General features: G+C 31.4%; 1 protein-coding gene across 1 annotated transcript; it reads right to left on the bottom strand.

Annotated features, from left to right (window-relative positions):
* Positions 1-5,384: 5,384 nt before the first annotated feature.
* LOC145086807 (receptor-like kinase TMK3) lies at positions 5,385-9,968 on the bottom strand. The gene is made up of 2 exons (XM_079024646.1): positions 7,377-9,968; positions 5,385-6,169 (listed from the first exon to the last, which is right to left on the bottom strand). Exons 1-2 carry the CDS (start codon positions 9,760-9,762, stop codon positions 5,658-5,660), a joined length of 2,898 nt encoding a protein of 965 aa, XP_078880772.1. The 5' UTR covers positions 9,763-9,968; the 3' UTR covers positions 5,385-5,657.
* Positions 9,969-15,515: the final 5,547 nt, after the last annotated feature.

Below are 15,515 nucleotides of genomic sequence, written 5' to 3'. Positions count from 1 at the left end.
CAATTAAGAGGCTACCAAACAAGGCCTAAAAGTCTTTTTCTATGTTTTTAGTATTCATAAATAATTGTTTTTTTTAATCTTCATAAAAAACTAGTGATGTTGGTGTTTACGGAGGTGGTGGTGGTGAAGGCGGAAGTGGTGATGGTGGTGGGAAGGTAGGGGTGGAGGAGTTGGTGGTGACGATGTCGACAACGGTGGCTATGACGGTGGAGGTGGGGGTAGTGGCTGTGGTGGACGACAGTGGTGGTGGCAATGGTGACGACGATATTGGTGGTGGAAAAAGAAATATCACATAAGGTTAGAACGTATTCCAAAATCAAAATATATTTGTTTTGTCTTTTGGAAAAAGAGGTCATTTTTTTGTGTTTTGTTTAATCAAACGATGTTTTTCTTAAATGTATTTCTAACTAGGGATGAGATTTAAAAGCGAAAAATCGGACGAGAACCGGAATCGGATCGGAACCAGAATTGTTAGAACCATAATATATACAACCGCTTCCGGTTCCGGGTTTTAAAATTGGATTTATCCGGGTTTGGGTCCATCGTGTCTAGTCAAACCGGGTCTAAGAACTGAAACCACTTTTAGAGGTCAGAACCGGTTTCTGTGAAACATTTAAAATATACATATTTCATTCGTTTTAAGTCGGATTGACATAAGATTTTTTCCAATGTGTAGTTTAGAATTTGTACATGATTTTAGAGTATAAATGTGTCATTTTTATTTTTTCAACTTTTTTGTATTCTGTGGAAGTTTTAAAAGATGCATATCTAATTCGTTAGAAGCCGAATTAACTTGCGTTTTTTTTCCAACTTGTAGTTTAGAAATTGTATATGATTTTAGACTATAATTTTGTCATTTTTGGTTTAATATTCAATAACTTACAGTCCTTTGAATTCGGGATATCAAAACGAGAAATCTTCAACTTTTCAGTTATTTGTTTTTGTACTTGAATTCTATGAAAACATTAACACGTGCATATCTCATTCGTTTAAAGTCGGATTGACATGCGGTTCTTTGAGATTGTAGTTTAGAAATTTTGCATGATTTTAGCCTATAATTTTGTCAATTTTGCTTTCATATTCAATGACTTAAAGTCCTCCCCGAAGTTGGAATATCAATATGAAAATTAAAGTTCAACCCACTAAATAGTAAGTATTATCAAAAACTTTCAGTTTTTTCGGGTTTTTCGGTTCTAAACCCACTTTATCTAGTTCCAACTTATCCACTTTGATGTTTTCAGGTTTTCCGATTATAGACCCACTTTACCCTGTACCGTACCCGAAACCGAACCGGAATCCGTTCCTGTATACTGGTCCGGTTTTTTATTCAACAAAATTCCGTTAACCGATTTCGGGTTTTTGGGTCTGGGTCCATCCAGTCCTTGGACCCACTTTCATCCCTATTTCTAATCATAGATACCATAAGTAAAAAAAAACTATTTGTCAAAAAACAAACATCATATGACCACCTTAATATACATTTAGGTGCTGTTTGTTTTTTTTTTTTTAAAACATCTTCAGATCTCTTATTGATGCGCGGCGCAGCACACGCACAACACTTTTAATCTCACAGTTGTTTGTTCTTTAGAAGTCTTCAGAGTAAAAAACATATGCGCGTGTTCTGCTTGGCACAACACTTGTATTGCCTCTTCTAGTCTCTTCTAACTTTTTCTTCTTCTTTTTACTTGCTGAAATATTGATTATATGTTGCTGAAATTTTGTTTTACCTTTTTTTTGTTTATTCTTGTTAAATTCTTTTTTTTTTCGATTTATTATCTTGAATAATGATAATTTCTTGATGAAATGTCATTATTTTTGCTAAAATATCTTTATTTTTTTTGTTCAAATATCATTATTTTTTGCTGAAATATCATAAATTATTGCTGAAATGTCATACATTATTAATTTTTCGATATTAAAAAACTATTTCGATTTATAAAATCAGTTCATTTTAAAATTTTAATATCTGCAGCAGCATGCAGATGTTAAAAAAACAAACACACTTTTTATTATAGTCTGCAGTCGTTTGGTCCACCTCTTCTATTGCAGAGGGTTGAAAAAGTGGTTCGCAGACTTCTTGAATTTTTGTTTCAAAAAAACAAACAACATCTTAGTAGACGTCTTATGATAATTAGATATGGGACTAAGGGTGTTAATAAAGTGGGATGTGGTTGAAGGTAATCCGTTCCTTTAGTTTCTAATTTATTATTTTTTTTTTCAACTCACAATGTTTTTATAGTTTGCTTTTTGTTATGTACTTGATACCAACTTAGTTTAAAATTACCCTTTGTTATTTTTTTTCGATAACTAAATTATCTACCCTAATAAATGAAAATGGCATTGACACATGTCCTTCTCTCATAAAATTAGCCACATGTTACTTTGTCAAAATTTGAGATATATTTATTTTCCACTTGTCATAACTTTAATTTTCATTTTTCAATATATCATTAATTTAGTTTCCATAAATTAAACCTACCATAATAACTATTAATTTTAAATTTTAAATTCTAAATTTCAAATTCAATCAATATACCATAACAAATGAAAATGATATTGCCACATGTCCTTCTCTTATAAAATTAGTCACATGTCATTTTATCATAATTTGAGATATATTTATTTTCCACTTGTCATTACTTTAATTTTCATTTTCAATATACCATTAATTTAGTTTCCATAAATTAAACCTACCATAAAATTAGTCACATGTCATTTTGTCATAATTTGAGATATATTTATTTTCCACTTGTCATTACTTTAATTGTCATAATTTAGTTTCCATAAATTTTAAATTTTAAATTTCAAATAAATTTACAGTTTAAACCTTTATGTTTAACATTTTGTTATAATTAACCCGTTTACTACACAATAAACACATAATTTTAATTTATTTATTTTTAGCATGTTTTTTTTCTCATAATTTTCACTTATTTCAATTTCAAATACAAATAAAATTTCTATTTAATCGTTCGTACTTAACATTTTGTTTTAATCAACACGTATAATATACGGGTCTCACAACTAGTTATTTAATAAACAAATTTCCTTCATCACCATTTTATAGACTCCTCAACACTCACCCAAACCCTACTTATATTATATGCCTTCATTGCCTCAAGAAACACACGTCGACTTCCCATCTTCTCAACGAACTCCGATCATAGTCCCACTGCCACTCTCTCTCCATGACCTCCACTCTAGGTCTCTAGCCAAATGATTAACAACAGAAACTGAAATCGATTTTTGAATCCGAAAATATATCTTCAATTTCTTTTTCTCATTTCAACCCAAACATTTTTTAATTTTCTGTTTCGTTGCTGTAAATAAAGACCCTTGTTTTGGATCATTAAGAATCGTTAATATCTCCGAAGGCTATAAATTGATTGATCATTTGAGTTATGAATCCATTCAGTTTTAGAAAAATATGTACATGTAGTAATAGTATCATTGTTGCTCGATGGAAGATCTTAGAATCATCAGTACATACAACAAATTATATAACAGGATAGTGAACATGAATTTTCTGGTTTATCCAAGGACCATTCTTATAATTTACCTTTTTTTTTTTAACTTTATTTTCATAATTGATTATGATATATTGCATCTTTACATTCCAATATCTAAACTTTATTTTCTGTCATTTTTGGCCAATAGAAATGTTCAAGTTTATGAAATTTCAGAACTAATTGATATTCCACACAATTTAAATGGTTACTAATTATTAAATTTAATAAACTTCCGTTGGCATTGAAATATTGTTATTCAACACCATGGTTGAAATTTGTTAAGAATATCCGACGAGTTAGAGTAAATTCTATTATGATAGAAATAAACTATCAAAACAATTAAAAATAACATAAACAAACGAAAACAATACAATTGAATTAATAAAGCAATTGTGATAACAAATCAATAAAATGTACTTGAAGTTTGCAGATTATTTAAATATTGAAGCATTGGTTACAATGTCCTAATAAAAAAATGGTTTTTATATGAGTCAACAATCATATTCAACAAATATCGTGAATCTAACAAATCTTCTCTATGATTCGTTCATGGTTGTATAAAAAATGTAAATTGTAGGAATTTTGTGAATTGTATCAATATCGTTACTTATTAACTATCAAAAGGCCCAATGTCAAGTCGACCATTAATATTGGTAAATCCATGATTATACTACAAACATGCTCAAACCTTATCCAGTTTGATAAGCTAGTAGAGGGAAGACTTTATAAATTCTTCATCTTTCCATCTTGCTTCCTATGATGGGCACAAGAAGCAAGCATCAAGACAAAAAGAATGAATGTAATATTCCAATACCACTACAATATAATATTGAGTAAATTACATGAATGATCCCTATGGTTTGGGGTAATTTTCATGTTTGATCAATAACTTATTGTTTTTAATTCGGAAGGTTTCTACTGTTTGTTTTTGTTGCGTGTTTGGTCAATGTCTTACCTAAAAAAACTATTTTGACCTTGATTTTTTAATTCATTTAAATAAACACATCCCGATCTCACTTCTACATCACCTTACTTTACCTTATCTACCCCACTTTATTTAAATAAATTAAAAAATCAAATGAAAAATTGTCTTTTTAGGTAAGATAGGGACCAAACATGCAACAAAAACAAACTGTAGGGACCTTCCGAATTAAAAAGATTAAGTTAGAGATCAAACTTGAAAATTACTCCAAACAATAAGGACTATTCATATAATTTACTCTGTAATATTGGTATGCAACTATTTTGAGCATATAGTTATATTTTCTTTTTATTTGGTTTTTTATAATGACTAACACATTTCCTATTCAACTATTTTATTTATAAATCTATATATTTTATTTCAAATTTGAAAATATAATTATATTTTCTTTTTATTTGGTTTTTTTATAATGACTAACACATTTCCTATTCAGCTATTTTACTCATAAATCTATATATTTTATTTCAAACTAGACTTAAACTCTCGACATATATGACACATTTCCTATTCAAATGTTTTACTCATAAATCTATATATCATATATATGACACATTTCCTATTCAAATGTTTTACTCATAAATCTATATATTTTATCTCAAACGAGAGTTAACAAGACTTAAACTCTCGACATATATCACGTATTTTACTCATAAATCTATACATTTCATTTCAAACAAAACTTAAACCCTCCACATATGTCACATATTAAGTGGTACATTTCCAACACCTTTTGATACGATAAAACGTGTTGATTCCTTACTTTGTAGACTAAAAATTGTTGATTATAAAATAAATTTACATCAATACCTTAAAACCATAACTTAAATAGATCAAACACCCTTCTTCTTTAAAATAAATGCAAGCCCAAAAACCTACAAAGTTGGTAACAATAGTAAAAAAAAAATGTACTTTCTTTGTATTAGACATTTATTAATACGTTACAAGTACAACAACGAAAAAACACAATAACACATCCAAATTCCATGACAACATACGAACACAATCACTAAAACCGAAACTAAGAACCCTAACATAAAACACAATAAACAAAACCCCATTGAATATTCAAAATTACAACTTTACTTTCAATTTTCAAACATAACAAACATCAAAAAAAAAAAAAAAAAAAAAAAAATTTAAAATCTATCTACATTTTCCCAAACACATCATCTTCCATCAGCAGAAGTAAACGAATCAGCAAACCCAGTAGGCCTCGCCGGAATACTACTCTTACTATCATCAAGATCGACATAACTACTATAATCCTTCCCTTCAGCCTCCTGCCACCCTTTGACCATTTGAGTCAACGGGAGACTATAATCAATCCCACAATACTCCTCCGCCTCGTTCTCCGCCGGTTTCCACTTCTCCACCAGCGGCGAAAGGACATTGACGGCGTGGCCCATGTCCGGCCGCTGACTGGGTTCTCTGGCGGTGCAATGTCCGGCGAGATCGGCGATGATGGAGATGGTTTCGAAGGTTTCGTCGTTTGCGTTGAGAGAGGGGTCGACGGCGTTCATGAGTTTTTCTTTGTTTGTTCGGATGGACCAGAACCAGGCGGCTAAATACTGGCTTTCCTCCGGTCGGTCTTCGTCTAGTGCCATTAGACCGGTTAATAGCTCCATCAAAACGACGCCGTAGCTGAAAACGTCAGCTTTTGTTGTGATTTTGCCTGTCACTGGAAAAGCAGATAAAAAGTTCTTGAGAATTGGAAAAGTTTAACTGACAATTTTTGTTTTATTTTTATTGAATTAAGTTAATCCGAAAGGAAATAAAATGTAAATAAGATGATCTATTACGAAAGTTGTATGTAACATTGTTACTACTTTTGAAAAAAAAAATTGTTTTTCTTAAGTGAAATGTGTAAAATACCGATTTTAAATTGTTTATCGGTAAATGATATATTGGATATGTATTTTTTATGTTTTAAACTATTTTATTAATGTTTTTTATATTTTAAAATGTTTTTGGCATGTATTTTTTATGTTTTAAACTATTTTATTAATGTTTTTTATATTTTAAAATGTTTTTGACAGGATCAGGATCTTACGATTTGATTTGATCTTAGGATCATGGGAAAACGATGTTATAAAATCAAGATTTTGACATCCTTGGTAGGTTCTAATTGAAATGAATAAAAATTATTATTTATGGTTATTTCATAATTTGGTTTATTCTACTATCTTGTTCATTCTTGTGTGATTCCATTCCATTATACTTTTGTGAATCTATTCCATTATACATTTATATTAATATTTCATAATATGTAATTTTTGGTTTTTGCAAATAACTTTCTTTAAATGATTAATTAATATTTTTTATTATTACAAATACATACAACATATAGAGTAAATTACATTTTTGGTTGCTAAATATAGTTGCCAAAATCTTCATTTGGTCCATGTTTCTAGTTCTTGTAACATTTTTGATTCTTGTTCCAAATAAAATTACTATTTTGATCCTTGTCGATAACTTATTTTTTCAATTTTGGTATCAAACGTGTATGCAATTTACATTGAACACGATCAATAACGTTGGCAAAGAAACTCAAATAATGATTAAAATTGCAAGAGATTACTTTTTGAAACCAAAATTGAGAATTTTGAGCTTTACAAATTACTAAGGGACTAAAAATGTAATTTACTTTCGAATTTATACAAAAAATTCAATATATTCATTTATTAACGATCCATTACATTACATCCTTTATTCTAATATCTACTTCATTCAATTCTTCTCTTGTTCTATTCCTATTCTATTCCATTATACCTTTGTGATTTCATTCCATAATCCATTACCTTTATATATTTCCATTTATTATTTATATAATAAATAAACACATGATTCCATTTCTATAATAAACATAAACATAAAAGGAAAGTTACCTGCATATTCAGGAGCAAGATATCCAAAAGTCCCAGCAAGACGAGTAATCACCGATTTCTCTCCATCAGGCGCCAATTTCACCAATCCAAAATCTGAAACTTTTGCTCGAAAATCATCACCCAATAAAATATTCGAAGATTTAAGATCTCGATGTATGAAGCTTTGATGAGCCAAAGTATGAAGATACTCCATTCCTCTAGCAACATCCAACGCAATATTCAGTCGTCTCTTCCATGAAAGAGGTTCTAATTCAAAGGTTTTCCAGTGAAACAAATGGCGACTCAAAGCCCCTTGTGGCATAAACTCATACACAAGTATTCTCTCAGACCCTTCAGCGGAATACCCTAAAAGTGATACCAGATGTCGATGACGAACTTTGGAAAGAACAGCGATTTCTGCTTGAAATTCATCCAATGCTTTGTTGCTTATGACTCCTGCTTCCATTCTTTTTACTGCAATTTTTGTTCCATCGTGTAATTGACCCTTGTAAACGACCCCAAATCCACCGCGACCTAGTTCGTTTTCATGGGAGAAGTTTTTGGTTACGGATTTTAGAACTTGAACGGAGATGATTAGGTTTCCGGATTCGATTACGTGAGATTCAGTGTTTCCGCTCCCGGAACCACTTCCGATGCTTGTGTTTGAGTCGTTGGTGATGGCGATTTTGACTGTGTTGTCGGAATCAGATGGGTCGCGTGGATGAACAACGAGGGAGGTTGGTGGTTGATGCGAGTTTACTTTTTTCGCTTTACATAAATAGATGGAAAGAGGGATGATTAGAAGGATTAAACTTAAAAAACCTGCAACTGGAGCAACAATGGGGACGATGTTGGAGTTCTTAGAACGTTTAGCACTCAGAGGAGCAGGATCTTCACCAGAAACGACAGTATTATTATCTCCGGTTTTTGGATTTGTCTTTTTCCCTGTTGTAGGCGGAGATTGGGGGTTATTCGCCGGAGCTCCGGCGACTGGACTGGTTTTAGGAGAAGGGGTTTTCGACGGATTCAATTGTAACAAAGGGTTTCCGGTTAAAACAAGTTTCATAGATGGATTGAATTTCGGAACAGGGAGGGAAAGATCATTGTTGCTTAAATCCAATAAAGTTAACGATTTCAAATTCGTCCAATTTGATGGAATCACGCCGGTTAAATTGTTTGACCCAAGATCAATTCGAGCGAGAGAATCGAGATTTGCAATTGAAGGGCTCAAAGTTCCAGAAAGATTGAAGTTTTTTAAGTGAATCGAACTCACTTTTTGATCAATGCAGCTTAAACCAAACCAAGGACCTTCACATGGATTATTACCTGACCAAGTTGAAACAAGCCTCGCCGGATAATTTAATCCGTCCAAAAAGCTCAAAAGCGCGGTGGTTTCCGGTGAACATGGAACGCCGGGATCCGGTTGACAAAATTGGTTCGATGAATATGTGAAATTCGAAGCTTTGAAATTGGGGATTGGACCCATGAAGTGATTATTATTTAAATCCAATTTATCCAATGTGAGAGAAGCTAAACTATCGGGGATTAATCCGATAAGATCATTGCTGTTGACGTCGAATTCTTTGAGTTCAGTCAAATCGCCGATGGAATCAGGAATCTTGCCGGAAAAGTGATTCCCGTGAAGCCATAAGCTCGTGAGTGAGGTCATCGTTCCGATAACATCAATGGAACCACTCATTCCTTCTCCGGATTGACCATTTAGCCAAAGGATTCTTACACCCGATTCGTTGAACGTCGCCGGAATTCCACCGGAAATCCGATTCATCGACAGTTTTAACGCCCCAAGAGACTGCATACCTCCGAGAAACTCCGGCAAAGGTCCGGCTAAATTGCAACTCATCAATGAAAGATTCTGTAATTGGGCGGAATTCTGAAGATCAATCGGAACTGACCAACCGGTGGTGGCGTTGAGAGGGTTGTTATCCAAAGCTAAAACCTCTAAACTGTCGAGTCCATTGAAGAAATCCGACGGAATTGAATCAAATTGGTTATAATCGAAATACGCCCACCTCAATTCCGACAACCCATTTAACGAAGGTAAATCTCCGGTGAACTGATTCTTTTGAAGACCTAAATTCGTAAGCATTGACAATTGATTCAAATTACTCGGCAAAACACCCTTCAAGTTCATACCCTGAACTTGAATCTGCGAAACCCTAGTTTGAGAACAGAATACGTGAGGCCAACTTGGTGGCCCACAAGGATCGTCGCCATTAACGGGCCATTCCAAAAGCTCGGGATTCTTCAACCCTTTTCTAAACTGATTAAGAATCGCCAAATCTCCAGGATCTGTAGCACTATAAACAAGAGAAACAAGATAAGGATAAAGGAATGTTACAGTTACAAGAAGCTTCATCTGGTGGTGATGTTGTTGATGATCTGCCATGGAAGCAGAGCTTGAGCATTGAGCTTTAATGGCGGCATATTGAGAAAGGAAAACCCATTTGAGATCTTCTTGTAAAAGGAAACAAGGGATTTGGGACAAAGAGAAAGCTTGTTGTTGCTTTCGAGTGTTTGCAGAGCATAAACATGAGTAGTGTGATGAAGAAAAAGATGGATATGTGAGAGTAGGAGGTGGGATTTAGTACAAGTATACGTGGATGAATTTCGAAGAAATACACTTTTGTTTAATATTATTGGACCAAAAAAAAAATATATATATATATTATAATTACTTGTTGTCGCATGGAAAACTATTTCTGATTTTGTGTGTCCTAAAGTTATTTATGATTTTATGTGACATATCAAAGTAATTGTTTGATGACTTTTCTTTTAAGTTAAATATAATAAATAACAATATGTTGTTATTGGAGTTAGTTAGTACAAAATTTTACTATTTGGGCTTGATTTATAAATTATGTTAAATATTTATGTTTCATAAAGTGCCACTAAAACCATTTAAATAATGGTTTATCTTGAATATATAGTTTCCGTTGCTTATCTTTTATCGTATTTATTTGGAGAAAAAATTGTTGTGTTTTGTAAGAGAATATTTGTATGTCTATGTATAAGATTAACCCTTGTTGTAATGTATTTTGATTTTTTTATAGATCTTTTTGATTATAGTAATGTCATTTAAATATAATACCGTTTTATGATTATGACGATACATATTTTGAATTATATTGTTGTAATAATAAAATGAAAATATATATAACTTGATAAAATTTTAAAATACGATATGCTAATATGAAAGAAATCAAGAAATGTAACAAAAAATATTAATAGTAGAAATTTTTAATGTGTTAATATACAAATAAATAAATATGTTTTGTTAATTTTTGCATTTAACATCGTAATCAAATAGATTTGATATATATTTTTCGATCTTGGGAAAGTGTTTAAATGATATGAAAAGCGTTTTTAAGTGTCATTATTGTATTTGATTGAAGGTATTTATCAAGTATTTAAGCATGTGACGCAGTTCTTTAATTATTTGTCTTAATCAAGATCGTAAATGAATAATTTCAATTTAATTTATTTAATTTTTTTATCATAAGATATCAAATAAATTAGTAAAGTTTCCAATAATACATGTGGTACAGAAATGTGTCACTAGGGACCGCATGGTCCACTAATGAATTCCGTGACTGGTGGGGATTGTTTATAATTAGAACCTCAAATGCTAATTCTGTTTGGATCTGTGATTTATTTATTTTATTAATATTATCTACTTTTATTAATATGATTATATTAAAAAAAATCATTTGATGATGACTTTTGGATAGTTATATTTTGTTTTTATCTTTAAAGATGAGTTTTAATCATCATTTCTTCTGCACTTAAATCCGTGTTACTTAAATAACCGACATTTGATTTGTTATTTAGCGATATATAGTTAAATTGTTTTGGTTGAATTGAAAATGTCAATTTTGTACACCTTAATTCTATTAAAAAAAAATTAAAAAGAGTTCTATGATTAATGAAACTTAGTTTTCTTACTAGTGATGTAACGACATATGTTGATACAAAAAAAAAAAACTTTTTTTAACGGATTTTAGAACCATATTTAGTGGAAAAAATAGCACGATTCCATCATTACTTGGCATTAATTAATAACACTATAAAAGTTACTGTGATCATGTGGTCATGCCTATCTATCGTGCCTCTTAATTATTTCTTATTAATGAAGGGCCGAAGTAAATATTTAATATAGATCAGCATTATTTTTTTTAAATACTTAATTATAGGGACGAAGTAAGTATTTAATATAGATCAACAATATATTTTTTTTAAAATACTTAATTATAGAATGAACATTTGGACCTGATCGGATGGCAACCCGACCGGTTTTAGAGAATTATGTGAATGGTGGACCGGACCTAATGACACATACTAGTGTTGGTGCCTGTTTTTCGGTGCTTGATTCGTTAGACCAGTACAACAATTAGGGTTGTTCATTATTTGGTTAAAACCGAATTGTCCAATTGGACAATTTGGATTAGAGTGTTTTGTTTGGATATTCGGATTTTTGGATTGATTTTAAGCTAAACCGAATTATTATTTTTGAATTTCGGATTGGTTTTGGTTTATAAAATAAGAACCGAATAAAAACTTATTATTTATTTTTAATATATATCTTTAATCATTTATAAATCAACTAAATTATTTTTTTAATTATTAGAAACGTTCAGCCAATATAGTACTTTAATATGTAGTTCTTATCAAATGTTTTTTGTCAATGAAATATTAAACTGTAGCTAATTTTTCTTAATAGTTGTTTATAAATTATAATTCATAGCTAAAAAGTTTTATTTAGTTACTTTTAAAGTGTTAGCTAATCTTTAATTTATACATTATTTAAAATGTTTTGCCTCTTAAAAACCGAATTGTAAAAACCGATCTAACCGAACTGTAATTTGGTTGGATCGGATCGGATTTGGATTTAATTTGGACTATTTGGATCTCTGTTTTGAAAACCGAAATTCATTTGGATTTACTTGGTTGGATCAGATCAAATCGATCCATCCAAACTAACACCCCTATCAACAGTTGCGTATGGTACAAATCGTTGAAGTAGTAGCGAAAAGCATTCAAGTTCGATACTATGACTTTGGATGACTGTAACTCATCAATATGGAACCAAAAATGATGAGTTAAAATATAAACTATAAATACATGTTGAAAAATATCTAATGTCAATCCAACTTCTAACAAATTACTTATCATTATTCTTTTTCTTATTTCATTGTTTTTTATTCTTCGATATCTAGATGAACACGAAAATTAATGCAAAGATTATGATCATTCACCTTTGTTTTAGCTATAGTCGATCTTAGCCTCTTCTTCCACATTTTTTTTAAGATTTAATCGGAAGTTGAGGAACTAGGAATGAAGGGAGAACCGATTGAAAAAAAGAGCTCATTTTTCCACATTGTTTTTTATCTATCCACTGAAAAAAAAATAATAATAATAAGGAATGGACAATTATACCATCATTAAGGGAAGTTAAAATGCAACTTTATGTTTATAAAATAACTATGTATTTTGTGAATAAAAACAATTAATCTGTTATCTATTTATGATAATTTTCAAGAACAATAATATTTAAAAAAAAAAAAAAAAAGATTGTTATAAGTTTGTTCTCTTATTATAATGTTTTACCATACTCAAAATTACCACCGACCATACCTAAAGTTGTAATTTACTTTGTTACTATTACTTTCAAATAAAATATATTTGGATCTTTCCTAAAGTATATGAAAAGAAAAAGTATATTTAAAAGTTCATGTATTAATTTATGGTATCCAAGGAAGGCATGATGTCCGTGGGAGAGTTGTGATGGTTGGTGAATGTTGGATTGAAGACAAATTGGTAGGTTCCATCCATGTGGTTTGATTATATATAGAGTACAAGAAATTTGAGCTCTAGTTTTTCCAAGTGTGAGGTCTCAATAAGTTTCATATAAGATGGATATATTTAATCTACTGCCTAATATTCATCCTAATGTATAGCAGAAAGAAACGCTATTGATTATTTATATGCATATGACTGAGAAATCTCCGGAAAAGTCTCAATATTTTATCTTAATTTACGAAAAAATTCCAAACTAAAATTTGTTTACGAAAAAGTCTCATTTACTAGTAAAAACAATGATTTGGCCTTATTTTCCAGGTTTATCGGTTTTATTACTTACCCGGTTTTAATAAAGTTTCATTATTTTACCATAATTTATGAATAAGCCACAAATTATAGTAAAATAATAGGACTTTAATTAAATTATGGTAAAATAATGAGATTTTAATGAAACCGGGTAAGTATTGAAACCGATAAACCAGAAAAAAAACGTTAAATCGTCATTTTTTTCGGTAATCGAGACTTTTTCATTAACCAATTTTAGTTTGAGATTTTTTCGTAAATTAAAGTGAAATATTAAGATTTTTCTGAAGATTTCCCTGTATGTAAAATATAAGTTTGGACAGAGAATAATTTATATACTTGTTCACAAAAACCAAAACACCCACAATCCATTATTATGTATATAAGTAGAGATTATCACTTGATTGTTACTACGTTAAGAGACGAATTCACTAAGCTATATATCAACTTAAAAGTTTATGCATTAGTTTGTCTCAACCAGCTTACTTAAATTCCTAACATTTAAGAGCACATTCAATGGAGGATATTGAAAAAAAAAACCCGAAGTTTTTCAATTAAAAAAAACTTAAGTAAAAAGATAAATCCATTGTGGAAGTTTTTGTTGTCGTGATGCCGTGTGGGTCTTATTAGGTTGTTTAGTGATAAATTTAGAAGAATGAAATTGCTTTTTTTTTCTGAATAATAAAAACGAATAAACGGAGCTCCTTATATAGGAGTAAAAGCTAAAGATAAGGATAGAGGTTAATAATTATCCTAACCCTTGTACAACAAGAAACGAAAAAGAAGGAAATTAAATTAATCTCAACACTCCCTCTCAAGTTGGACTGTGTAAATCACGAACACCCAACTTGTTGCAAAGAAACCGAAAACGATCCGCTCCCAAAGCTTTAGTAAATATGTCTGCAGTTTGAAATTCAGAACGTATAGCACAAGGTTTAATTTCGCCATTAGTTACTCGTTCTCTAACAAAATAGCAATTCATTTCTACGTGTTTTGTCCGCTCGTGATATACTGGATTGACAGCAATATGTCTAGCAGCTTCATTGTCACACATTAAGGGAGTTGCTCCTACTTGAGATGCATCAAAATCTTCTAGAAGCCATCGTAACCAAATCACCTCGCACACCGTGCTAGCCATAGACCTATACTCTGCTTCAGCTGAAGATCTAGCCACAACACTTTGTTTCTTCGTTCGCCATGAAACAGGAGATCCACCCAAACTAATAAAATAACCTGTACAAGACTTTCTTGTAGATGGGCAACTCAACCAGCTAGCATCGCAATACGCCACTAAGTTGAGATTACCAGATGAAGGTAAAAACAAACCTTGTCCTGGAGTGGTTTTCAGGTAACGTAACACCATGTGTGCAACATCCAAATGTGTTTTTCTTGGTTTGCTCAAAAACTGACTTAACTGGTTCACTGAAAAAGTTATATCTGGTCGGGTAACCGTGAGATAAACTCGATCTTCACTTGGCCTAGAAAAACCTTGAGGGATTGTCATATAGACTTCCTCTTCTAAATCTCCATGTAAGAATGCGTTGTTTACATCCATTTGATGAACTAACCACTGTTTCTTGGATGCTACCGCCAATGCACATCGAACTGTAACTAATTTTCGCTACCGGAGCAAATGTCTCGTGAAAATCTACGCCTTCGACTTGTGTATACCCTTTTGCTACGAGACGGGCTTTACACCCATTTTGAATCAATTGGTTTCTTTCCTGGAGGAAGAGAGGTAAGAACCCAAGTTCCATTATATTCAAGAGATTGAATTTCTTTACTCATTTCCTCTCTCCAATTTGGGTCAACAACTGCTTCAGAAAAGTTTTTAGGCTCATCATTTGAAGTGATGGCCGCAAGGAAGGCTTTGTGAGACTTAGAAAATTTATTATAAGAAACAAATTGAGATATAGGATGTACCGTTGAGGATTCTGATTCAGGAACATTGGCAGGAACAATGGTGGAATGCTCGAGTGAGGGTGGCAAATCAATGACAAACTCATTTAAATGCTTAGGTTTGGTTTTCATCCTTGTACT

This window comes from Lactuca serriola, chromosome 2 (assembly GCF_051521515.1).
Source record: "Lactuca serriola cultivar US96UC23 chromosome 2, Lser_US96UC23_V15, whole genome shotgun sequence".
Taxonomy (NCBI): domain Eukaryota; kingdom Viridiplantae; phylum Streptophyta; class Magnoliopsida; order Asterales; family Asteraceae; genus Lactuca; species Lactuca serriola.
The sequence above is the reverse complement of the archived record's forward strand: the minus strand, read 5'-3'. Positions and strand labels throughout refer to the sequence as shown.

Coding starts and splice junctions, on each gene's coding strand:
- LOC145086807 (XM_079024646.1), bottom strand. CDS start 9,762: ATGGCAGATCATCAACAACATCACCACCAGATGAAGCTTCTTGTAACT. Junction 6,170..7,376: donor TCTTGCTCCTGAATATGCAG/GTAACTTTCCTT, acceptor CTGCTTTTCCAG/TGACAGGCAAAATCACAACA.